The sequence below is a fragment of the Oncorhynchus keta genome, chromosome 25 (assembly GCF_023373465.1).
Source record: "Oncorhynchus keta strain PuntledgeMale-10-30-2019 chromosome 25, Oket_V2, whole genome shotgun sequence".
In the NCBI taxonomy this organism is placed as follows: Eukaryota; Metazoa; Chordata; class Actinopteri; order Salmoniformes; family Salmonidae; genus Oncorhynchus; species Oncorhynchus keta.
The window spans coordinates 16,635,888-16,662,859 of record NC_068445.1 but is presented as its reverse complement, the minus strand read 5'-3'; the positions used below and the strand labels follow the sequence as shown (position 1 = coordinate 16,662,859).

General features: G+C 42.1%; 1 protein-coding gene across 1 annotated transcript in view; it reads left to right on the top strand.

Moving 5' to 3' along the window:
* Positions 1–23,657, top strand: part of LOC118358302 (dedicator of cytokinesis protein 5-like) — a 34,401-nt gene extending 10,744 nt beyond the window's left edge. Inside the window, 51 exon segments of the mRNA XM_035735948.2 lie at positions 2,992–3,075; positions 3,369–3,409; positions 3,496–3,551; positions 3,636–3,732; positions 3,875–4,023; positions 4,136–4,271; positions 4,380–4,537; positions 4,798–4,879; positions 5,164–5,293; positions 6,113–6,185; positions 6,569–6,711; positions 6,949–7,074; positions 7,209–7,241; positions 7,244–7,332; positions 7,730–7,828; positions 8,070–8,142; positions 8,282–8,385; positions 9,334–9,514; positions 9,728–9,825; positions 9,916–10,005; positions 10,177–10,277; positions 10,425–10,559; positions 10,662–10,767; positions 11,114–11,184; positions 11,295–11,401; positions 11,512–11,648; positions 11,778–11,873; positions 12,162–12,260; positions 12,608–12,778; positions 12,907–13,007; positions 13,173–13,231; positions 13,459–13,613; positions 13,728–13,813; positions 13,963–14,119; positions 14,366–14,406; positions 14,758–14,848; positions 14,995–15,114; positions 15,715–15,804; positions 16,659–16,763; positions 17,218–17,359; positions 17,620–17,701; positions 17,788–17,872; positions 19,221–19,307; positions 19,504–19,680; positions 19,873–19,956; positions 20,049–20,186; positions 20,418–20,581; positions 20,890–21,040; positions 21,154–21,307; positions 21,506–21,624; positions 21,723–23,657. Coding sequence (XP_035591841.2) covers positions 2,992–3,075; positions 3,369–3,409; positions 3,496–3,551; positions 3,636–3,732; positions 3,875–4,023; positions 4,136–4,271; positions 4,380–4,537; positions 4,798–4,879; positions 5,164–5,293; positions 6,113–6,185; positions 6,569–6,711; positions 6,949–7,074; positions 7,209–7,241; positions 7,244–7,332; positions 7,730–7,828; positions 8,070–8,142; positions 8,282–8,385; positions 9,334–9,514; positions 9,728–9,825; positions 9,916–10,005; positions 10,177–10,277; positions 10,425–10,559; positions 10,662–10,767; positions 11,114–11,184; positions 11,295–11,401; positions 11,512–11,648; positions 11,778–11,873; positions 12,162–12,260; positions 12,608–12,778; positions 12,907–13,007; positions 13,173–13,231; positions 13,459–13,613; positions 13,728–13,813; positions 13,963–14,119; positions 14,366–14,406; positions 14,758–14,848; positions 14,995–15,114; positions 15,715–15,804; positions 16,659–16,763; positions 17,218–17,359; positions 17,620–17,701; positions 17,788–17,872; positions 19,221–19,307; positions 19,504–19,680; positions 19,873–19,956; positions 20,049–20,186; positions 20,418–20,581; positions 20,890–21,040; positions 21,154–21,307; positions 21,506–21,624; positions 21,723–21,827 — 5,558 coding nt within the window. The 3' untranslated portion in view covers positions 21,828–23,657.
* The last annotated feature ends 3,315 nt before the right edge of the window (positions 23,658–26,972 follow it).

Genomic DNA, 26,972 nt, shown 5'->3' with positions numbered 1-26,972 from the left:
CATAGTGGATATATAACTGTTCCAGATCTACATATTACATTAGTTCTCAAAGAACAAAGAGCAGTGATGAAAACGTACCTATTCTATCTTAATCTATGCTGACTCTGACATTGCTCATCCAAATATTTTATACAATCTTAATTCCTTTACTTTAGATTTTTGTGTATTGTTGTGCAATTGTTAGATATTACTTGTTAGATATTACTGCACTGTTGGAGCTAGAAACACAAGCATTTTTCTACACCAGCAATAACATCTGCTAAACACATGTATGTGACCAATACAATTTGATTTGATTTGAAGGGGAAATGCAAACAATTAAATGGGAAGGATACTTATGGGAAGGGAAGGATGCTTAAGGAAAGAAAAGGATACTGATGTTCAGTTGTGAGGTATTCAGAGGTGTGATGAGCTGAGCCAGTTGAAGCGTGCAGTGAGATCTAGCCTCCGGCAACAAGGATTATCACCATGCAAGTCAGGACAGAGCTCCTCACATTGTTCCTGTTATAGAGGGTAGATAATGCCGAGTACTAGGCTTTGAAAGTGTGTCTGCAAGTCATGACAAGGAAGTGTGTGTGCTCGGAGAGAGAGTCAGCGGGAGAGCAAGAGAGCATACTGTGCTTTGTGATTTGTCTCCCACTCGTGTCCTTCGGAAAAGAGGAGGAAGAGGGAACCGTCTCCAGGAAGACACTTAAGTTAACAAACTGAGGAGAATAGAGGGCAGGGCACTCTGCTGACCCAGTTGGCTGCAATATGCCCTGTATAAAGTGACCTTTAGCCGTCAGTCTCCTTTGTGATTTAGAAATAAATAATACATGATGTTAAGCCCCTCCTCTCACGCCACCTCCCTCAGTGTGGATGTTGTAATAAACCTGCAGGGGAAAAATTCCACTTACTCCACCCAACACACAGCCTCAAGGAATGAAAAAGAACAGGAATAATGTTAATCATCTCTTTATTTAAAACGTGAGTTCAGGTTGAGTCCTAAAATCCTAATCATGAATACATGCACATACTGTACACTACCAGTCAAAAGGTTTTGAAAACTGACTCATTCAAGTTTTTTTCTTTATTCTTACTACTTTCTACATTGTAGATTAATAGTGAAGACATCAACACTATGAAATAATACATATGGAATCATGTAGAAACCAAAAAAGTGTTAAACAAATCAAAATATATTTTATATTTGAGATTCTTCAAAGTAGCCACCCTTTGCCTTGATGGCAGCTTTGCACACTCTTGGCATTCTCTCAACCATCTTCATGAGGTAGTCACCTGGAATGCATTTCAATTAACAGGTGTGCCTTCTTAAAAGTACATTTGTGGAATTTCTTTCCTTCTTAATGTGTTTGAGCCAATCAGTTGTGTTGTGACAAGGTGGTGGCGGATACAGAATATAGCCCTATATGGTAAAATACTGTATTATGGCGAGAACAGCTCAAATAAGCAAAGATAAACGACAGTCCATCATTACTTTAAGACATGAAGGTCAGTAAATTTGGAAAATTTCAAGAACTTTGAAAGTTTCTTCAAGTGCAGTCGGGAAAACCATCAAGCTCTATGATGAAACTGGCCCTCATGAGGACCGCCACAGGAAAGGAAGACCCAGAGTTACTTCTGCTGCAGAGGATAAGATCATTAGAGTTACCAGCCTCAGAAATTGCAGCCCAAATAAATGCTTCACAGAGTTCAAGTAACAGACACATCTCAACATCAACTGTTCAGAGGAGACTGTGAATCAGGCCATCATGGCCAAATTGCTGCAAAGAAACCACTGCTAAAGGACTCCAATACTAAGAAGATACTTGCTTGGGTCAAGAAACACGAGCAATGGACATTAGACCAATGGAAATTTGTCATTTGGAGTCCAAATTGAAGATTTTTGGTTCCAACCGTCATGTCTTTGTGAGATGCAGTGTGGATGAATGGATGATCTCCGCATGTTTATTTCCCCACTGTGAAGCATGGAGGAGGAGGTGTTATGGTGTAGGGGTTCTTTGCTGGTGACACTGTCTGTGATTTCATTAGAATTTGAGGCACACTTAACCAGCATGGCTACCACAGCATTCTGCATCGAAACGCTATCCCATCTGGTTTGCACTTAGTGGGACTACCATTTGTTTTTCAACAGGCCAATGACCCAACACACCTCCAGGCTGTGTAAGGGCTATTTGACCAAGAAGGAGAGTGATGGAGTGCTGCATCAGATGACCTGGCCTCCAAAATCCCCCGATCTCAACCAATTGAGATGGTTTGGGATGAGTCGGACCACAGAGTGAAGGAAAAGCAGCCAACAAGTGCTCAGCATATGTGGGAACTCCTTCAAGACTGTTGGAAAATCATTGCAGGTGAAGCTGGTTGAGAGAATGACAAGAGTGTGCAAAGCTGTCATCAAGGCAAAGGGTGGCTATTTGAAGAATCTCAAATATAAAATATATTTTGATTTGTTTAACACTTTTTTGGTTTCTACATGATTCCATATGTGTTATTTCATAGTTTTGATGTCTTCACTATTATTCTACAATGTAGAAAATAGTTTTAAAAAATAAAGAAAAACCCTTGAATGAAAAGGTGTTCTAAAACTTTTGGCCGGTAGTGTACATTTATTAGGATATAATTTAGAGTAAAATGAAGTTCAAAGCAATTGAGGGCCCTTTTATTAACTGCATTTCCAGTATACCGCCAATACCGAATTTCACGTGCACCATGAGAATGCACCTTTAAATTATTTCAATGCATAAAAAAAGTTTACTCTAATTCAAGCATGCTTTTTCACAGCGCAAGAAATATCTGACTACCCATGTACCTTTTATCAGATATGACTTGGGAAACGGCCAAGGTCTATAAGCTTTTCTTGGCTCTTCATATCATTTTTCTGTCTCCACTTCCTTTATCTTGAGCTTGCTGGGGATTGTCATTTTGTGTTTGTATGTTGGTTCACGTAGTAAGACTGTCTCTCTTTTCGCCCCCGCCTGTCAATTCTCTCAGCAATTTATAATTATGACTCCAGAGGCGAGCAGGAGCTGTCTCTCCAGGTGGGAGACACTGTACATATACTTGAGACATTTGAAGGTGAGCATGAACAGTCTAGCCTCACTCACATACAACAAGCTGTTACACGTTAAGGAACGGTTTGCAACACTCTGGAACTTTGTAAAACATTGAACCAAGGCTGTGCTCAATACCAGACATGCATGGAAAATGATCAGCGATGTTTAATGAAATGCTCTTGAAAGATGGAACAGTCAATATCTGCATCTGGATCGAGTTTGCCCTCTTCTCATCAATCTTATCTTATCTATTGTATTTATTCCTATATCTCTGTCATGTCTCTATATCCATCTATCAATCTCTAATCTCCCCAGGCTGGTACAGAGGGTACACATTACGGGACAAATCACGAAAGGTATGGCAACAACCGTACATCCGTTCATAGTGTTTCATTGAAATGAGAAAATAGTTTGAAGAAGAGGTTTATGTTTCATCTCACAGGGCATTTTCCCAGCCTCGTACATCCACCTGAAGGAGGCAAAAGTTGAAGGGACAGGGTAAGGTGTCACTCGTTTCATGTCATGTTATTAGAAATGCATTGTATTTGGGTTACCTGGTTATTTCTTTCCTTCCCCCTTCAGCCAACAGGAAATAGTTATCCCAGGAGACCTACCACTGGTACTGGAACTCGGTGCCACTCTGAGGGAATGGGCACAAATATGGTACAAGCTGTATGTGGTACGTGGTAAATATTAGTTTCTTATCAATCTCCCTACTTGCATTTTATTCACATTACCCTTATACATTCACTCTGTTTGGAAAAGTGTGATTATGTAAGTCCGGGTGGCTGTGATGATGAATATGACTGTTTGTTTGACAGAACAACAAGACCACTCTCTTCAGGGGCGTACAGCAGATGGCCTACAGCCTCATCGAGTATCGATCTCAGATAGTGTCAGGAACATTACCCAAGGATGACCTTGTGGAGCTCAGGAAGAAAGTCACAGCTAAGATTGATTATGGAAACCGGTATGAATTGTACTCTAATTCCACTGTGACATAAACGTGCTTGTAAAGTCATTGTGCTAAGAATATGCCCTTGTAAATCTGTCTAAAACTATATGGGATTCTTTCTGTACAGGATTCTGGGTTTGGACTTGGTGGTGCGAGATGACGCGGGGAACACTCTGGACCCGGACTGCACCAGCACAGTCAGTCTGTTCAGGGCCTTTGAGACTGCATCCCGCAGTATAGATGACAGAATACAGGAGGAGAAGGCATGGGCTAGCTGTTATTTTTCTCTCTCATTTGTCTCTCTGACTAATACTGGTTGCCCTGCCAGTGCATTGTGTGTTCGCTCATATAGTGTCTGTGCTCCTCTGTAGACCCGGCTGCAGAACCTGGAGATGAGGCGCCAGTCCCTGTTCAGCACGGTGCACACCTACAGTCTCTTCGTGAACCTCAAGAACTTTGTGTGTAACATCGGGGAGGATGCAGAGCTGCTTATGTCACTCTATGACCCTGACCAGTCTGAGTTCATCAGGTCAGATATCAATGTATTCAATTCATTGCATTATAGTAAACCAGATAACATCACGGCCAATACCATTTTCTGACACCATAAAGAAGCTTTTGTCCCGTAATCATGTGTAATTCCATGTCGCATATATGCAGATATTGCATAACATTATATCACCCTTTTGATATATTTGTGTATTTTGTCAAACCCCTGAAAAAGGGTTGTTACAGAGTGGCTATAGTGAGGTAAGTGAGTTGGGATTCCTGATTTGTTTATGTCTGCAGTGAGAACTTCCTGGTGCGCTGGGACAGCATGGGCATGCCCAAAGAGATTGAGAAACTCAACAACCTGCCTGCCCTTTTCACGGTAACAGATGAAACCCTCCCTTCTACTTTCTGTCTTTTTTCTCTGTTGTAAATGTAATAAACTAGTAGCCATGTGGCCTGACAGATGGGTAGTGACAGTCCTTGGATGGGGCATGCTATGCCATGCCATTTATTTCCTCAGACAGGCTCTGAACTGCTCACATTAAGCTTTATGTAAGCAGATTTGCATAAGATATTGAATATTTTCTGCCAAGAAACTTTAATTGTACTTGCATTATGTAGTTCTTATCTTTGCATTAAAATTCTCTCCTCCAATCTGGTCAGGATCTGAGCAGCAGTGACCTGATTAGGCCACGTCTCTTCCTCGTCTGTCAGATTATCAGAGTGGGCAGCATGGAGCTCAAGGAGGGCAAGAAACACACTGGAGGGTTAAGGAGACCATTTGGTGTGGCTGGTGAGATGTATTTTAATGCTTCACTATATTTGTTTGCTCACATTCACACATTCAATGGAATTCAATTCATCTGAGATCAGAACACTTCCCATACTCCGAGTTTGAGTGAATGGGTAAATTGACAGCCTAAATAAAAAGTTACAGTAGGAATCCCTGTCCTTGATAAAAGCCAGGCACACCCTAAGCACACCTGCACCTGCTTACATTCCTGACCCCTAAAACACTTGGAGGTTGTGTGCCTCGCCAAATAAGTAAGGGAAATGTTTTTAACAGCCCTCTTTGTTTTGAGTGAAGGATTACATTTCTGTGTTGGATGAGAAATGGTTTCCTCGGGTGTCACAGCAAATGGACTGAACCCAGAATCATTGGGAACAATAGAGAGCTCTCATTTCCCTCAGCTATTTCCTAAGAAATGACACATTTTGAGAGAAAGAGGAATGCCGACTGAACCATCTATTGCAACACAAAGCTCAATGTCACGCAGACCGGCCTGCTGGAATCCTACCTATGCTGTTTTTGTGGAATTCTCTTGTTCTCATTGCTTCTCTGGTACATTGCAACAGGTGTGTGAGGGCCCTATAACTAGTTTTCAAACACAAACGACATTGTGGCTCTACTCTGTAGTTTACTTAATCAGAGTGAAAGACCTCTGCTGTAAAATAGCTCGAGCTGGGAAATCAAATACCAAAGATATTAAGGTGAGGCCATGCTAGCAGCAGCAGTGGCAATAACTAGATCATTGAATTGATATCAGCTTATTATATTAGCCATGGCCCCCTATCACCACAGCATTCACAACGTCATCGTCTCTGTCCACAGTGATGGACATCACAGATATCGCCCATGGAAAAGCAGACGATGAGGAGAAGCAGCATTTCATCCCCTTTCAGCAGTGAGTGTTTGAAAATCTCCAACAACCTCTGCTCATTTTCACCCTGTGTTAGTGGTCCCCACTCCCCAGTCCATTTAAAATCAACCTGCTCTTATACCATTATAGTCAAATGACAAATGGCTTGAACTCTGTTAGGATACAGCTTTATATTGCTATACCATACTGTAGATCAAGTCTAAGTTTGTTGTGCAGTGTTAACAAAAATGCAACTGGAGACTGTTTACCATTCCTTCTTGGTCACATGCACTTTTATAGTTTGTGGATTTTCACCTCCCGTATCTTAATATGCTTTTCGTTGCTCTATGTTTGTCATCAATCCACGTGTCAGTCCCACTGTTACAATCTATTTCTCCCCCTCTCCTATTCCTTCCCATTTCTCTCAGGATAGCTATGGAGACCTACATCCGTCAGAGGCAGCTCATCATTTCTCCTCTCCTCCCATCCCGGGTCATTGGAGAGAACGAGCCTCTCACCGCCGTCTTCAACAAAGTCATTAACACCCGGGAGGTTAACCACAAGGGCCAGGGTAAAGAGAGACCTTCACTGACATGATGTGGCAACAACTCACCAAGTTTGCCCAGAATATAGCAGAGTAGAACAGAATATGAAATACAAAGGAATATAACTCGTAAGGGGCTTTTGAAATATGGGTCTCGGTTCTAAATAGGACCATTACAGGTTGTGTGTATCGATTCTGAACATTCTGTTACTGTGTCTGTCTTACTAACTTTGTCTTCATTGACGGGCCCTGTTGGGTTCTCAGGACTGTTTGTGACACTGAAGCTGCTTCCTGGTGACCTGTCCCAGGTCAGGAAAGACTACCCTCACTTTGTTGATCGCACCACCGCCATCGTCAGAAAGATGGGCTTCCCTGAGATCATCCTCCCAGGTGCCATAAGTTTACATTTTCATCTTTTGTAGCTGAATCGTCTGAAACAATGGGTTGCATACTTTGTAGCTGCCTTTACAGCAGTGACAGGCAATGGATCATTGTTTAGTATTAACCAACTAATTCTCCTCTAGGGTATGTGAGGAACGATATCTACGTCACCTTGCTGCAGGGGAGTTTGACCGTGGTAAAAAAACGTCACCCAAAAATGTTGAGGTGATGTTGAGTGTTCTAGATAACGATGGCAATCTCATGGAGGTAAGGGTGCCGTTAACATTTATACGTGCTTCCACCTTTCTTTCTTTAACAATTTTGACCTCAAGTATTGCATGTCGGTCATGTAGGTTGGTTGACTGTAAGACAACATTGCAGTGGTCCTTCTGTAGCTCAGTTGGTAGAGCATGGCGCTTGTAACGCCAGGGTAGTGGGTTCGATTCCCGGGACCACCCATACGTAGAATGTATGCACACATGACTGTAAGTCGCTTTGGATAAAAGCGTCTGCTAAATGGCATATATATATATATATATATATATAGTTCAGGGTTTATTATAAAATGACCCCAATTAATGTTTACATGGGATGTATAAAATGTTCTTATCTGCAAAACAAGTAGCCTATGTTTGACTGAAGCTCATTCCATCCCCTTGAATAGAAAGCAATATTTCCTGGAGCTGGATATGATGGGATCACAGAATACAAGTCTGTAATTTACTACCAGGTCAAGCAGCCGAGCTGGAATGAAACAGTCAAGGTACAGTTCACTTACCAGCATCCCAGGTGTTTCTGTCAGGACTCTCCTCATGGTGGCTCAAGTTCAGCAATTACTTTTACAAATGAATTTGGCTCTATAACAATAAAACCTTTAGAGGAGATATTGCCAAGGATTGTTTCACGCATACAAAATGCTAGACAGACACCAGATATGACTTTCTCTATCTATAATCTTGTCATGATACACTCCTCTCCTCATCCTTTTCTTCTCCCCCTACAAGGTGACTATTCCTATTGAAGATGTGGGTCGCTGTCATCTCAGGGTGATGTTTCGACACAGATCATCTCAGGACTGTGAGTGCCTCACATTTCTAAAACACTCGACAGCCGGGCAGCCTGCCCTAACCCTCTGGGAGCTGGTCAGCATGAGTATAAATGTGTTCCTCAGAGTTGGTTGATTGGGTCCCCACTGACACGACTGTGTTTCCTTTAGCTAGAGACAAATCAGAGAAGCCGTTTGGCATGGCGTTTGTCCGCCTGATGAAAGGAGACGGAACCACGCTGAGAGACGGCAGACATGACCTCATCGTCTACAAGGTGGGACCAGCACACCAGTCTATTACTGTCACTAGGGTTGTTAAGGGAGGGTATACCACTGGAAACGTTTGAAGTTTACAAGCAAGCTACCAGAGTTTTGGTATCTTTCAAGGATTTTATGTAATCTATCACAAGACATCTAGTGTCCCTTTTGGTTACTTCAAATTATCACAGGTGTCTGTAATTGTCTCTGGCCCTCTTGTGGCTTTATCACATATGAAATAATTAAATAAGATGATATAAAAAATGTATAATGGCAAAGCTGTAAAACATTCGCATAAATTAACTTAAAATGAAATTTGAATACCATTGGTGTTTAATATGAGGGTTTCAGCCTGATATATTAAGAGCGTTGGGCCAGTAACCGAAAGGTCGATGGTTCGAATCCTCGAGCTGGCAGGGTGGAAAAATCTGTCGTTCTGCCCTTGAGCAAGGCAGTTAACCCTAACAACAAGTGCTGCCCGGGCGACCATGATGTGGATGACGATTAAGGCAGCCGCCCGCACCTCTCTGATTCAGAGGGTTTGGGTTAAATGTAGAAGACACATTTCAGTTGAAGGCATTCAGTTGTGCAACTGACTAGGTATCCCCTTCCCTATAAAGATTTCAGTAACATTGGTAAATTACCAGTAGCGTTGCAACCCTAACTGTCACAGACCCTGTATGATGTAGACATCTTGGTGGAACCAGAAGGTTCTGATACATTTGACTACAGTTGGAGATCTTTCTTTATAATAATATAATATATGCCATTTAGCAGACGCTTTTATCCAAAGCGACTTACAGTCATGTGTGCATACATTTCTTTCCCTGTAGGGATTATTTTTCATTACTGATTAAATAGTGAAGTAATTATATTTTATATAAAATACAAAGCTCCCTGGTCAATGAATATCAAATTACATATCAATTAATATGTTTTAGTATTATATATATTTTTTCTCTTAGGTTGACGCAAAGAAGTCTGAGGATGCAAAAACATACCTGACTCTGCCAGGCTCCTGGGCTGAAGTGGAGGAGAAGGAGAGGCAGACAGGGAAAACCTTTAACCATTCAGGAGTCATCCCACTCACCAAGGACAGCTTCCAGATTGGCACTCTCACCTGCTCCACTAAACTCACCCAGAATGGTACTGTTGTAGGACACAATCATCTCTAATCTATGAGCACCATGGTGGAAATGGATATGAAACAATATATTAAGTATCAAACCGCCTCTAACAAATAGAACCAAACTCGGCTCGTAATACAAATCAGAGTGGTGTTGACATACTCATTCAAGTTTATATGAAATCCAAGGGTCAGTAAAAGTGATGTGCTGCTGTTCCTCTGCTGTTTTCCAGTGGATCTCCTGGGCCTGTTGAACTGGAGGTCCAACCCTGAACAGCTGGACCAGAACCTGCAGCGCCTGATGGAGGTTGAGGGGGGGGAAATTGTCAAGGTGAGTCTGACTGCTCCAGAGTTCGCATTCTTAACTGGCTTTACATACAAGGACACCCTAGCCTAATGCATTTGTCTTTTGTGGTCTTAGTTTCTACAGGACACACTTGATGCCCTCTTCAGTATCATGATGGAGACTTCAGAGGAGGAGACTTATGACACGCTGCTGTTTAATGCTCTGGTGAGTTCTGTACTCGTGGGTTACTTACTTGCATTAAGTTATCAGGATTAATGGCATCTGTCATTAATATACCAAAAGACAATTGTATATTAGAAATGATTAATGTTAGACTATTTTCAAGCGGGATTCTATATTACACTGGTTCCTGACTGTGCTCTGCATTTCTTCTAGGTGTTCATAATCACACTGATTGGAGACATCAAGTTCCAGCACTTTAACCCAGTACTGGAGACATACATCAACAAGCACTTCAGTGCCACTCTGGCTTACATGTGAGTTGAGCTCTCTCCTTTCTCACATTTTCATTTCTATGCCGTTCATTTTTCCTTCCTCCTGTTTTGACACCTCACCACCCATTCAGAATTCATTTATATGTAATTACTGGTGTGCCTGAGTTCCCTATTCCATTTATTTTTCAGGAAGCTGACCAAGGTTCTGAATTACTATGTGGGCCATGCAGATGAGCCTGTCCTAACCGAGAGACTGTACTCAGCCCTCAAAGCCCTCAAGTACCTGTTCAGGTTCATTGTGCAGTCCCGGGTCCTCTACCTTAGGTATCATAGCCGTAACCTTCCTTCCTCATACATACTAGTACATTTGCGAGACAATATTAGTTTGTTTGTGAAATGAGCAATGTCCTTATTTTGTTTACTCAGATTCTATGGGACCAGTGAGGATGCTTTCTTCAACTCCATACGGACACTCTTCCTGTCCTTCAACACACTCATGGACAGACCGCTGGATGAGGGAGTGAAGATAAAGGTGAGTTGGTTTAGGGGAGAGAAACTGGGATTGGCACTTACATGGTACTTCATCTTCTTTAATGCACACTTTGTTAGCATGGCATAGCCTGGTAATGCAACATTTACTGTGTTATTCTGATAATTGTCAGCTGTTCAAACCAGCTTACCCGTTCTATGTTTATGGAAGCCTTATGCTGGCTTCGTGAAAGATAGTTGAAGTCAAGTTTTACTTGATAAACTGCAGAAGAACGTGAATTAAAACACTTTCGAGCTGACTAGAGCTGTAAAACACAGAAGCCTTATCCAGTGATATTTCCCCCGTGTTCTTTTTTTAAAGACTTTTGAGACCTTCGTCTTTTTTTCAGGGGGCGATACTAAAATACCTTCCCACCATCATTAATGACATCAAGAATGTCTTTGATCCTGTGGAGCTCAGGTAAATCCTTCTAATGACTTTTCAACTGTTGAATCTGCAGAAATTATCCTTTTTCCTGTATATAAAATGTCCTTGTCTCTTTCTGAATTTCATCCCGTCTCTCTCACTAGTGTTCTTTTAACTAAGTTCATTGAGAGCATCCCTGACTCTCAGCTGGTGCGCCAGAAACTGGGTTGCATGTGTAAGATGGTGGAGAGTGACCTTTTCAAACAGTCAGGTACTGTAGCGCCTCTCTGGCTCAAACATACATTTAGAATGATCTCTATTTAAAAACAGAACCACAGGATGACACATTTGAATAGGCTCTATTCCTCTTTGACCCCACAGAGTGTCGAGATGTCCTCTTGCCGCTGGTGACAGACCAGCTGAGTGGGCAGCTGGATGACCACTCCAATAAACCAGACCACGAGGCTTGTGTTCAGCTACTCAGCACTGTGCTGGACAACCTGGACCGTAAGAATGTGGTGAGTGGCTACTGGCTATAGCACACCTCTCTCTCTGCCATTAGACACATTGAAATCTGTGACATCCATAACTCTTAACTGGATTGGTTTTGATACATTCATTTTTGATCTGACCTGTTTGTGTCCCAGGGTCCAACCCGGGGCCATGTCCAGCTGATAATGGAGCGGCTGCTTCGCAGGGTCAATCGCACTGTCATCAGCATGAGCAGAACCTCCACTCTCATTGTAAGACTCATACTCAGTACTCTGACAGTTCTTCATCTAACTCAAAAGAAAACGTCAAGTTATTTTCAATTGTTCATTTGGAAATGATTTATTTTAAGTTTCCATGTACAAGGCACAGTCCTGAAAAGCTGCTTCTATGCATCCTATAAATAACTTAGTCGGCACTTATAAGCATACAACAATGAATGATAGCTTATAATTAGCTTCAAAGAATAAAACATGTTATATGTGGGAACCTAAAGTAGTTTTACAACTAAGGTGACTGATGCTCTGTTATCTCAATGGCAGGGTCATTACCTAGCCTGCATGACCGCCATCTTGAAGCAGATGGATGACATGCACTACGCCCACTACATCAGCACCTTCAAGACCAGACAAGACATCATTGTAAGTGGGCCGGCACACCTCCCCTGCCATGGGCATAACTCTTCCTGAATCATCCAGTCGATAGCTGGCATTCAACCACTGGTGCTTGTAACTGCTTCTGAAGTGATTATTGTTTATAGACATTTAATGGGACTGACTTGGAACATTGTGAGGATCTCCCTGTCCTTGCATCTTTACTGAACTGTGTGGGTCTAATATGAGAAATGCAAGGGGACTGCTGTGCATAGTTCAGCATGTTACTAATCGGCCAGAAACAGAACCCCACATGTTTGTGCAGACATGAGATGCATACATCTCGGTACTTCCACTACAGGCAAGGTAACTGTTCTCTCCCTGGCCCACTACAGGACTTCCTGATGGAGACATTCATCATGTTTAAGGACCTGATGGGGAACGTTTTCCCCTCTGACTGGATGACCATGAACCTCCTGCAGATTGGTGTGTTTCTGCGGGCCATCAATCAGTACTCTGAGGTCCTCAACATGTACTTCATGGACCAGACCCACTTTGAGCTGCAGGTGGGTCTCCAGTCGCCACCTTCTGATGGGGTGGACAAAATACATCCGTGTCTCTCTGCTAATGTAAACTTATTTAGGTCAATCATTGTCCCAATGTCTGTGTAAAAACTATCATATTTTATTTTTAGCTCTGGAACAACTACTTCCACTTGACTGTTGCATTCCTTACTCATAAGTCATTGCAACTGGAATCCTTCTCTCAAGAAAAACGGAATAAAATACTTAACAAGTATGTTTTCTTTGGTTCAATTAGTTTAAATACAAATTCTCTTAAACTATTAATACAAAATCAACATTTCCACAGAGAACTGAATTTTATGTATAAGAAATAGTGCTGTAAGTTCGTGTGCATATGCTCTACAGTATATAGTATAATTCTATGTTGTGCTTACAGGTATGGAGACATGAGGAAGAGCATTGGCTTTAAGATCCGAGATATGTGGTATAATCTTGGTAAGTACTGTCCGGGGGTTGTTATCTCTGTAAGACAGAAATTCAACAAATAAAGACATCTATATAATGGCCTGTTCAGTGGCAAAAGGCTTTGAGGACAATGTTTCACGGTGGCCTGCTTTTTGTTTACCGCTTTATGAGTTTACTGTCCTTTTGTTTGCATGAAAATGGAGAGCCACTTACTGCCCTTTCAAATGATGTTGCTTCTGACTTTATGCATCCCTCAGGCCCCCACAAGATGAAGTTCATCCCGGCCATGGTGGGGCCCATCCTAAAGGCTACCCTGGTGCCTGAGCCAGAGCTGAGGAAAGCCACCATCCCCATCTTCTTTGACATGATGCAGTGTGAGCACAACTTCAATCCCAGCCGCACCTTTAACATGGTGAGATAGCTGCCCACGGTAGTGCTTCCTGCCTGGCTTTACAGTATTACTGTACACAGAGGTTCCCAGCTTTATTTGGCTGAGCAGATTTTTTTTGTCTTTCTGTACCTGTAGTTTGAGAATGAACTGATCACCAAGTTGGATCAGGAGGTAGAGGGAGGCCGTGGGGATGAACAGTACAAAATCCTGCTGGAGAAGACGTAAGCACCCTGACAATAAACCTGCGAATCATTCAGAGGCTAATTCCTTTTTCTTATTAGTCATACCTCATGATTTCATAGTTGAGACCTAAATATGGACTATATAACTCCCTTATTCATTGACATTTTGCATTGTTGGTATTGTGTAGACTACTGGAGCACTGCCGGAGGCACAGATACCTGTCTCAGTCAGGGGAGGAGCTGGCTCTGCTGCTCAGCAGTCTGCTGGAGAAGCTACTGGCCTACCGCACCATCACACATGACGAGAGCCCTGAGCTCCGCATGAGCTGCACCGTTAACGTCCTGGTATGCCCTTACAGTACATCACTAAGAGACAGGAGAGCCTACCAGGTGCTAACTAACACCTCAGACTGGTTTATGTGGAACTCAAACTCTAATCAGAAAGATTGAGCCACACTCGCCACCTCAGAAGAATATTATATCAAGATGTTATGTTTCTACATTGAACCAATTGATTTTAACCCCAAAAATATTATCAAACAATTGTACAGAAGCTGAGTTTTGCTGCTGTTTTTATTCTGGTTGTGACAGAACTTCTACAAGGAGAAGAAGCGGGAAGACATTTACATTCGGTGAGACCGATGATTCAATGTATACTCTTCTTTGGATCCCATTTTGTTAGCTATCACTCTGGAGAAACAGGAAACGGTCTCTGCACACTTCCAGTCAGATGCAAATTGATTTTAATTATAGCTGAGCTTTCGGGTCAGCCGACCTTCTTCAGAGCAAGGTCGACTGACCGAAAGCTCAGCTATAGTTCAAATAAATGTACATCTGACTGGAAGTGTGCGGAGACTATATTTTCTTTGTTTCTCCAGTTTTGCATTTTACCTCCAGCACCTTTACAAATCAGCTTTGGGTGTGCGGTAGATTCTACCTACTATCTGTTAGATATCACTCTAAAATACTGACCTCGTCCTCAGGTATCTGTACAAGCTAAGGGATTTGCACCTTGTCTGTGAGAACTACACGGAGGCAGCATACACCCTGTTACTTCACGCCGAACTCCTCGAGGTCTCAGTCAAATTAACATTCAATTCGACTTTCAATGAAAACAACAGTCTTTGGCTTATTTCCCTAAAATTCCAGTTAACATACTATAACATACATTACTAGAAAACTAAATGCACTTTGTGTATTGTATATATTGCCCTCCTCAGTGGTCTGACAAGCCCTGTGCCCCACATCTGATCCCCGGTCATGGCAAACATGTCTGGACCCAGCAGGAGCTCAAAGAGAGACTCTTCCAGGAGATCATCTGTAACCTGGACAAGGGCAAAGTGAGTTCCCACCCTCACCCAGTGACCCTATTAGGAAGCATGATGTACATATGTGGTAAAATATATTGTCACCCTTCCACTTTGCAATGGAGCAGAATGTTCTGTTTTCTCTTTTCAAAAATTGTTGAATGGCTATTTTTACCTTGTAAAGTAGATAATGTTGGGACTTTTTATGAAATGCTTTGGTTCTGTGCTGTTGTGAATCAAACAAATACATGTATGAACAGCAAAAGTTTTTTTTAATTTCAACTTATTCGAGAAGAAATTGGGAATCGTGCAAGGGTGCCAGTATATTTCACAGCATATGTAGTCAGAGATCATATGCTACTTACCCCTGAACATACCATATGAGCTACTGTCAGAAATATTTGTGTCTGTTTCATTTGCTGCAAAAGAAGCTGAGGGCCATATTCAATCAAACACGGTTACCAGATTTCTGGGTTAGGCTAAACATTTCTTCTGTTCACCACAGTACATCAATGATTAAACCTGCTGTTCGGGGTTTGATTGAAAAGAGGTGTTAGTGAAGGACAGATGGTGATGTCTAAACCATGTTCACATCTCGTGTCTTTTTACCAACTGCTGCATTTATCTGTTCAGATGTGGGAGAAAGCCATTGAGATGGGTAAACAGCTGGCAAAGATGCACGAGAACCAGATGTTCGACTTCATGGAGCTGAGCCAGCTGCTGGTAAGAGGACTTTATCATTTGCTATCGTGTTTTAGTCTTGCGATTTAATCAGAATATTGTCACCACTAAATATAAATTGTCCCTAAAACATGCAAACAGTAAAACCAAAAATGATTATCCTCTTAGTTTTTACATGTAAAAAAAAAAATGCTTGTGAAGGTTCCACTTACAATGCCAGAAAGGGATAGCCCACTGCAAATTTAGTGTGAGGCCTTTTCAATAGGACTAGTTCAACTGCTGTACTAACAGGCTTTTCAGTGCCCACAAAGACTAGGAGTTAATTATGCCAATAAATTGTTCACGATACATTGTCAATGGCTAGGACGACCATGTCTTGTCTAAGACAGAAAGTCATTTCAGCTAGCTCAATCCAAATGACAGTGATAGTTGAAGAAAAAAAACAACCCATTACTGCAGAAACAATTTGAGGAAATGGGGAAGATATCAGAGTTGCTGCCACACTTGCGTCAAACCTTTTTATCCAATAGTCCCACTCATGCATTGCCGGTTGACATACTGGCATCTGCCATTAGGAAGTAACATTCAGTTAATTATGCAGTGATACTCTATTTTAAGTCATGTTTTTGTAAATACTGTGTCATCGTGGTATTCAACAGTCCTTATCTGCAGTGGAGTTGTACAAAAACGTTGTTTTTCTACACTGCTATGAATCTATGTTCATTATGGATCCTCCATTTTTGACACTTAACTAAATTAAGTGCACAGGGAACTGGTTAGCTTCTACAGTATTTTAAGTGTTTCCTGTTGTATGTTATCTTTGTTCCTGATTGTGGCTCTGTTAATTTAGCTCATTGTCACTACAGCCTCTATACTCTCCCTACTGTTGTACACAGAAACAGCAAGCCCAGTTCTATGAGAATATAATGCATGCCATGCGGCCTCAGCCAGAATACTTTGCTGTGGGATACTATGGCCTTGGATTCCCCACTTTCCTCAGGGTAAGATTATTACGCATTTTCAGAAATCCAGCCTCCATAGCACATTTCAAGTTCTGTCTCATTTGCCTGAGATATTTATATTTATGTGCCTTTTATTCATTTTACTTATGGAACTCTCCATAAAATGAAATGCTAGTCAATATTAAAAATGTTTCGCGGTGATGATGTAGCATGCAGGCGATACTAGTTATCAGTTCCATAAAGCAGTGGGGGATTCTATGGATTGAACACCTTCCATGATCTTGTCAGGTTCCGGTTTGAATAGCCTTCATTTGGCAGACGCACGTCTATTTCTACAGTGCAGTGGCACGTTCCTGTCGACCACAGTCCATCTTTGACATCTTCTGTAGCATGTCATTCAATAACAACGTTCAAATGAAATCCTATCGTTCACATTTAATTTGCTACCGTATATGGAGGCTCACCATATCTGTGAACGGATTTGCTCATACAGAACAAAGTGTTCATCTACCGTGGTAAGGAGTACGAGTGGCTGGAGGACTTCAGTCTGAAGCTGCTGTCGCAGTTCCCCAACGCAGCCAGGATGACCAGCACAGCGCCCCCTGGGGACAACATCTGTAACTCCCAAGGACAGCGTATCCTTTAGGCCTGTTGCAGCATGTCCTCACGCTCCCAGCTATGAATGCTATTTAAATGTTAATTGGTGTTAATGCTTCTAGTCAGGACATTATTCAGTTGATGTATTTCCCATTTCTAGGTAAGTCTTATTATACCTTTCTCAAGGACAATTTTGAGCCAGTAATCCACTGGCCCCCGTCTCCGTTTCCCCCTACAGCACTAAAAAGGTTTTCGTTTTTTAATAATACACAGTCCTATCCTTACCTGCTCTTCACAGATATCCAGTGTTTTACAGTCAAGCCAGTCCTTACTGTGCCCGCCCAGTTCAAAGACAAGGGTGTTCCTGAGCAGATCCTGAAGTAAGGAACACAACAGCTTGTGGTTGAATACATTTTCTTAGTTCTTCCTCATGCAACTAATTTGTTTGTCCCTCTTCCTCTCCCAGCTACTACAGAACCAATGAAGTGGACCAGTTTCAGTATTCCAGACCCTTCAGGAAAGGCGCAAAGGACCCCGACAATGAATTTGCAGTGAGTACCTGGCACACAGCTCAGACTCACCATGCTGCAGAGCCCTAACAAAGACTAATTCCTCCATTCAACGCACACACTCTAAACTCAGGAATGTAGCCCTTTTCCAATCAAATGCATTTTTATTTGTCACATGAAATGCTTACCTTCGAGCCCTTAACCAACAATGTAATTTAAGAAATAGAGTTAAGAAAATATTTACAAAAATTAACTTTTTTTTATTTTTTAAGTTACACAATAAAATAACAGTAACGAGGCTATATAAAGGGGGTACCGAGTCAATATGCGTGTAGGTAGGGATGAAGTGACTATGCATAGATAATAAACAGTGCATAGCAGCAGTGTAAAAACAGGGGGGGGGGGGTCAATGTAAATAGTCCAGGTGGCCATTTGATTAATTGTTCAGCAATCTTATGGCCTGGGGATAGCAGCTGTCAAGGAGCCTTTTGGACCTAGACTCGCTCTGTTACCGCTTGCCGTGCTGTAGCAGAGAGAATAGTCTATGATTTGGGTGGCAGGTGACCATTTTTTGGGCCTTCCTCTGACACCGCCTAGTATATAGGTCCTGGATGGCAGGAAGCTTGGCCCCAGTGATGTACTGAGCCGTACGCACTACCTCTTGATGGTGCAGCTGTTGAACTTTTTGAGGATCTGGGGACCCATGCCAAATCTTTTCAGTCTCCTGAGGGCGAAAGATGTTGTGCCCTCTTCACGATGTCTTGGTGTGTTTGGACTGTGATAGTTTTTGGTGATGTGAACTTGAAGCTCTCAACCTGCTCCACTACAGCCCCGTCGATGTGAATGGGGGTGTGTTCGGCCCTCCTTCTCCGGTAGTCCACAATCATCTCCTTTGTCTTGCTCATGTTGAGGGAGAGGTTGTTGTCCTGGCTCGACACTGCCAGGTCTCTGACCTTCTCCCTATAGGCTGTCTTACGTTTCCAGTGATCAGGCCTACCACTGTTGTGTCATGAGCAAACTGTTGGAGTCGTGCTTGGCCACGCAGTCGTGGCTGAACAGAGAGTACAGGAGGGGACTAAGCACACACCCCTGGGGGGCCACAGTGTTGAGGATCAGCGTGGCAGATGTGTTGTTGCCTAACCTTACCACCTGGGGGCGGCCCGTCAGGAAGTCCAGGATCCAGTTGCAGAGGGAGGTGTTTAGTCCGAGGGTCCTTAGCTTAGTGATGAGCTTTGAGGGCACTGTGGTGTTGAACGCTGATCTGTAGTCAATCAACAGCATTCTGACATAGGTGTTCCTTTTTGATTAGCAGTTGAATACAAGAGGTTGTTGCTCAAAACATTTGTGTTGTTGACCATTCAGTCGTCATATTTTCCGCCTCATATTACAGACCATGTGGATCGAGAGGACAACTTACATCACAACCTATCACTTCCCAGGGATTCTCAAATGGTTCGAAGTGAAGTCCATCTCTGTTGTAAGTGTCATCATCATTACTGATAGAAATTACAGTAATACAAACTTACTGGTGTTAATGTGCTGTATGTTTAATCTAAACACTGTTGAGGACTACTACCTACCTCTACCACCCATAGCAAATAGTTCCTACTCACCCAATTTGGTCTTTTACACTTTGATGTCTCCTCACCTCTCCTGGTTTTCCTACTGGTCAGGAGGAGATCAGCCCTCTGCAGAATGCTGTGGAGACCATGGAGATGGCCAATGAGAAGCTCAGTAACCTGGTGCAGCAGCAGGCCTGTGACAGCTCCACGTCCGTCCACCCACTCTCCATGATGCTCAATGGCATTGTTGACCCTGCCGTCATGGGTGGCTACTCCAACTACGAGAAGGTTTCACTTGACTATTACTACCTAGGAGCTTGAATCCTATACAATTTTGTTTCACATTTCATTGAAGATTTGTAACCTGATATTCTTATTTTCTAGGTCACTGTTATTTTAGTTAATATTTAATGTGCATATGACAACATCTTCATGTCTCGAAATGCTAAACTTGTTTCCACCCCCTTTCTGTCTCTACAGGCATTCTTCACTGACACCTACATGCATGAACACCCAGATGACCTTGAGAGCATTGAGGTCCTCAAACATCTTATTGCCCTCCAGGTAAATTGTAATTCTCTCCTTGTTATTGAACCTGTAATTAGACATACAGTACCTGCTATAAGAACAGAGGCTCCCTCCTCCTCTCCCCTCAGATCCCTCTCCTGGCTGATGGCATCCGAATCCACGGAGAGAAATCCACGGAGCAGCTGAAGCCCTTACACAACCGCCTGCTCACCTGTTTCTCAGACCTGCGGGAGAGAGTGGAGAAGCATTACGGCGTCATAACCCTGGTCAGTTTCCAATGGCAAACTCTTATTTAATGTAAGATTGTGATAAATGTAGCTATTGGCTCCTCTGCCTCCCTATCAAACTTCCCTCATTCAAAGCAGAGTGTACATTATATTGCTGCAGGACCATAAATCTTGCTTAAGGCACTCTATTGTTGTTAGTGTTTTGCCTGTCATTCCGCTTAGCCCCTGCCAAGTTTCCTGATGATGTTTAATCCCATTTGTGTGTCCCAGCCCTGCTCTCTCACTGAAAGGAAGAAGAGTCGTGTGGGCTCTGTAGTGATGCCCTACATCCTGTCCTCCACCCTGCGCCGCATGTCCACTGTCTCCACCACCTCCTCAGGCCTCTCCAGCGGCTCCACCTCCTCTAACGGACCCTCCCGGCCCTCCTCCCAGGAGTCAGTCCCCCTCCTCCTTCCTCCCCCCTCCCCGGAGTCAGTCCCTCCACTCCCTCCATCCTCCCTCCCTCCCTCTTCCAAGGAGTCAGTCCCCCTCCACCCTCCCTCCTCCCTTCCTGTGTTTGTCTCCCTCTTGGGCTAGTGTAGTCTGGTGTAGTCTATTTGTGTTGCTATGTTTGTCAGGAATATTTGTCTGTGCTTTTCCACATCTCACAGTGTGACATTCTGAAGTGTTGCACATGCCAGTATAATCCTCTAACTGTACACCTCCCCCTTGTCTCTCTCCCTGTCCTGATATCCATCATCAGTTCACTGTTGTCCCGTGACACTGCCAACGATCGCCGGGCCTCGATGTTGTCCCGCTCTGAGGATGACAACCGGATCGGTCGAAAGAACCGAAAAGAATGGAGTGTGAGCAAGTCACAGGTTTTAGTGGAGAGACAGCCAGACATAGATGAGGTAACTACAACTGTTTTTGGCTCATGCACTAAGGCACAAATGGCTAATACATTCACAGTAATTACTTGACTGTGATTTCAAGGAGGGCTGTATCTTTGTACTCTACTCCTTAGCAGACCCTTCCAGAGAAGCCGCAGAGACCCAAAAGTCTGCAGTTTGGGGATCGTCGCCTGACCCTATCTCTATTCCAGGGTGTTTCCTCTCACCTCAGCCTTGACAACCCACTCAGCCCCCTGCCAGCCTCTCCTCAGACTCCTCACAGCTCCAGTATGTAGCTTAGTTACACACAAGGCATACCTACAAAGCTGCCTATCCTACACATCCTTAAAGAGATGCTTACAGCTTCACTCTGCACACAGACATATGTAGGATATCTGACCTCTTGTCCATGTAGTTCACACACAAATAGTTTTAGCTGTCATGCAGCCTAAAATGTGTGTGTTTTGTCACTCTCTCTCTCTGCAGCTTATTCATCTCTCCCCGGTGATAATGATGCCACCACTGACACTCCCGGAACACCCCCACCCATGCCACCAAAGAAACATCCCCATGAGATGTTTGACATCTCCCAAAACTCCCTTGAGGTATATCTTCGCTGAAAACATCTATATTTTTTGTAAAATGCACATTGTGAAACAGAATATTTTTAACATTATCATTTTTTTCCCCGGTCTCTCCATAGTTCCACCCTCCTCTGCCTCAGAAAATTGACAGCAAGCCCCCTCCACCTCCTCCTAAAACCAGGAAGTCTATGTTCCCTGGCTCCTACGAGAATAATCCTCAGTGAGGATCCTCCACCCGGACAGCCCCTCTCATCTGGTTCAGAGACCTGCTGCCTGGGAAAAGGGTTTGGTTCACCTTGTGGTACTGTAGCACTTTATTACAGTACTATTTCAGGACCAGTACTTTTAGCTGTTATGTACTTCAGAATTACATGTCAACAATTGATATTTCTGATACTTACTACGAGTTATTCCAACAAGCTGGGTACGTGTTGTGTGTGAATCTCTAAGAAACAGAAGCATAATTGTTTCCATACTAAAGTAATTGAATGGTATGTTGTAAAATGGAGTGTGACAGATGTCTTTGTAAGCCGTGGTGCATTGGGTCACACGCCTTTTCATATTTTGAGGAGAGTCCATTTATAGTCTAGTTTCCTGGGAATGGGGAATTGGATAAAGGTGGATTTAATTCATGATTTGGGAAGTGTATATATTTCTGAAAAAGCAATAATAACAATGACCTTAGCATATTTCCCAAGGGTCTTTGAGATGTTGTTGTATATAGTGTAGTATATATTTTGGGAATATCACTGCAAGGATAAGGAATGACCAAAGCTTCAATTTTGTCTTTTGTCATTATGTGTTGGAATCACACTGGACTCTTCATAATTTCCAGTGACTGTTTTGGGCATTCGTCAAGAAAAGCACAAGCGGTGACTGCATTTTCATGTTTTATTATGTGATATAGCTAGGTGAAAACCTTTTTATTTTAGAATCACTATTGCTGATCAAGAGCAGGGAATTTATGGTCTGTGACACAGAACTGATTTTCAACAGACTTTGATTCTATTGTTGTTGATTATTATATAGTCTAAATCTATGGTTGTGACCCTGGATGACTTTTTGGTTCCCTCGACCCAGTCATAGACCATAGGTTGTACATGCGTAGTAGTCCTTTTGGGGGGAATTGAGATTTGTAATCAAAATGGAACTTTCCCCCAAATACATTTGTGGACGATAGTCACATTGAATAACCTTGGCTAACTCATAAATACTGAGTAACTATGCATTACATATTTGTGTGATGAAAGCACACTAAGATAGTACCTCAATGATTTCAGAATCTTTAGAGACATGCACTGGAAGGAATTCTTGTAAATTAGATTTTTTTAAATAGTATATTTTTGACGTTTTATAAAAAACAAAATATTGTATGTCTTGAACTCATGCTTTCTATACAAATCCGCTTGATATATTTAGCAAGTTGTCATTTTAACACGGTATGGCACAAACTCAATAATCTGTTTTAAAGTTGGCAGGTATTTTTTTTTCTCCCAAGTCCTGGTGCATTTCATAGTTTCATTTTATTACGCTTTTATTGATTCATTGTTGTATTACTTTAACTTATTTGAAAGATTTCCAAGTTAATTGGTATGCGTTCATCAAGCAATTTGAGTTGGACAGATGGAGACATGGTCATTTACATCCGGTCTACTTTCAACAGTGAACATTTCAACTTGATCTATATATCAATGTATGCATTGTCTTTTATTATTCGGTTCCATATAGTTGTTATTTTCAAAACAATGCAATGCTCTCTTTGTCCTCTGAATTGCTCATCTATGCATGTAATCTTTCAGAATTTCAGAAATGACCTTTTCATGTATGTAGTGCAAGAATGAGTCAGTATTTTAGGTTAGACTATTTCCAGGGATCAAAGATATTTTAGAAGGGATCTAAACCCTTTTTAAATGAGTTTTTCTAACAATGATCAGAACAGATATTTGTAAAGAGATTTAAAGCTTTATAGTAGCATGAAGAGATGTAATATATATATTTTTTACCAATAACACTTGTAAATCCGACCAAACAAAAATAAAGAATTTAACAAACTGCTCTGTTGAAGGTATCGTTACAGAAGGCTAGACAACCAGTCTCTGTCCTCAGCAGAATCATTATCCTGTACTCATATCTATTGCCGTTGTCATCCCTTATCTCTTATCAAGGACATATCAGGCACTAGTTGGGACTTCATTATATATTTTTTGATGAATAATTATGCGATAATTGAGAGGATAATGAAGGACCTTGACGTCTGGTGAGATGGTATGACAGTGAGATTCTTTTCATTCTGTCACACAAAGCCTAATTTTAATTCTGGTAAATAGTGATGTGGAATGTGAGAATTTATGTCTGGCAGTAATTTCCTTGAGATACCAGAGGTTCTGCATGTAATTGTGCTTCAGTCATATTCATGCTTTATTTTTATGTTGTGTATTGAGAAAGAGAACATTCTTCATTAAATGTATCAAGATCACAACATTGTTTCTTTACGTGGACTGTAGTATAACACAAGACTGTTCCCTATATGTGAAAGCAGCCTGTTTCTGTACAGTAGTGTTGCCTGGGCTGGGGAGGGAGTTTTACTACAAGTGTAATTTATTGCAGTAGGCACTGTGTGATATGTAGATACTGGTCTTGGTAATCTGGCCTCCTAATGGCCTCTTCCTTCCTGTCAGATACTGGGGGGACAGGATATCACTCTCCCTGCAGTCCCTGGGTCACATGACTAAAGAAGTGATGCTTCCAGGCTGCCCTGTGATATTTGCTCATCCATGGACGAGTTTCACGAGACCTGGTTTTTATCGTCAATATTGACCAATAGATAGAAGCCATTGACCAATAGATAGAAGTAGACTTAAATGAAAAGTCCACCCAAAAACTAACTTGAGTTTGCATCATACAGGGATGATTTCTGTATTTTGAAAGTTACATATCTTGAAAACCTGATTGCAGACAAGCAAATCATTTTGGGACTAAATGAAACAAATAACAAAAAAAATGTTTTTTGGGGTGGAGTTTTCCTTTAAGTGCAGTTGAATGATCAGAAATACCCCTGTGTACCTCCAAATTAGACTTCACTAGATGGTGCTAGAGGGAATGTAGCAATGGGGTATTGTCAGTGTTGCCGAATTATGAAAGATCATATGGCTGTCACATATTAGTCTTAATATTTTAGATTTGTGAGCAGAGGTTCTACAGAACATGTATTCATCCACTATACATGGCACAGATTTTCAGCAAAATATTTGTTTACACTTCAAATGCAGTTTGATTGGTGGAGTGTATTGTTTGGTTGTTATGCTAATGACCTGGTTATAGATGTCAGAACAATTTACTGAACCATTTTAATCCCATTCGCTATGCTCTCAGAAACACACGGGATATTAGCTGTTGAGATCAGAGAAACAGGCTGTGGCAAAGGCCCCAAAATGACTAGCCATGATATTAATAAGGCCTGTAAATCTTAATCTATAATGGCAAAAGACACAGGAGGTTATTTAAGCAATAAGGCCCGAATGGATGTGGTATTTGGCCAATATACCACGGCTAAGGGCTGTTCTTACAGAGTGCCTGGATACAGCCCTTTGCCGTGATATATTGGCAAAAATAGCACAAACCGCCGAGGTGCCTTATTGCTATTATAAACAGGTTTCTTTCGCCTCCATATTCTCTCATATACCATGGCTTTCAGCCAATCAGCATCCAGGGCTTGAACTACTCTGTTTATTATCATGACTTAATAACTACACCCATGATAAAAACTGCTTAATTAAGCTGATAACAACATTAAACAGAGACAGGGCTATTATAAAATAACATGTGGATAAATAGTTTTTAAGCTATCATAGTTTTATGACTGGAAGAATAAGAAACTCATTTAACCTCATGATGAAGTAAAGTGGTCAGACAAGCAGATGGCTCTAAACCCATACTATCCAAACACGTTAAATGTACGACAGCTCACTGCCTACCCTGGTCTGACCTCGGTGTTCGACTGTGAGCAGAGCTGGTTTTGCATTTGGTCTCTGGTACCTTCAGCCAGGACCGACAGGGAAACTCATCCAGGCAGACATTGTAAGAGTGGAGGAGAACCTTCCAGAAGTTCTTCTTACCATAAGAACCAAGGCACTGAAAGTGATATAGAAGAGTAAAGAGAGCACAATGGCATTCTCTTTCTTCACCGTTACCTGATAGTACATATAGAGCAACCAACAGTACCAGGGTCATGTTATCACCCGCATTTCAGAGTCCATCTTAGGCGCGTGGAAACCATTAGTACTGGTCTTAATGTGCTGGAGATGGATGGCCAGGTGAACAAAGATGGATATGCAACACTTTAGCATCAGTACTCCCAGGATGATGTCAGAGAGGACTAGATAAATGGTGATCTGTATCATGCACGCGTTGTCATTAGACATGATGGCACAGCAGTTCTTGTTTTCATGTGTTATTCTCAGGGACGAGAACAGTCCACATGGGCAGACAGGTTCTGAGACCACACAGGGATGACCAGGACTACAGTGCTTCACGATGGCCTTTGGATCTTGGTGTAGCAGCGGATGGGCTCAATCACCAACTCGGTGCTCTATTAGAAGATCAGGGAGGCGGTGGTCCACATGATGGGGAAGTTGGCAGTCCTGTCCGTGGCCAGTCGGCAGTCCTGTCTGTGGCCAGTCGGCAGTCTTATGTTGCCGATGGTCATCCAGAGATTGCAGAGCAGCTGGTGGGCACAACTGGCCACAGACAGAGCTGTGCTGGTGGTCAAGTGTTTGTTCTGCCTGTAGCTCTTTAGGCTCATCAGGAAGATGTACAGGTTGAAGAACATAGTGAGGACGGCCATCAGGCCAGTTATGGCCCAGATATGCACCTTATTGGCTCCTTGCATTGTGCTGTTGGTTCTCTAAACTATGTCCACCAGCTTATTTAGGTGTTCTAAGATAAAACCAGAAATGTTGATATTACAATGTGATGAATACAGTAGAAGTCGGAAGTTTACGTACACTTAGGTTGGAGTCATTAAAACTCATTTGTCAACCACTCCACAAATTTATTGTTAACAAACTATAGTTTTGGCAAGTCGGTTAGGACATATACTTTGCATAACACAAGTAATTTCTCTAACAATTGTTTACAGACAGATTATTTCACTTATAATTCACTGTATCATAATTCCAGTGGGTCAGAAGTTTACATACACTAACTTGACTGTGCCTTTAAACAGCTTGGAACATTCCAGAAAATGATGTCATGGATTTAGAAGCTTCTGTTAGGCTAATTGACATCATTTGAGTCAATTGGAGGTGTACCTGTGGATGTATTTCAAGGCCTACCTTCAAAGTAAGTGCCTCTTTGCTTGACATCATGGG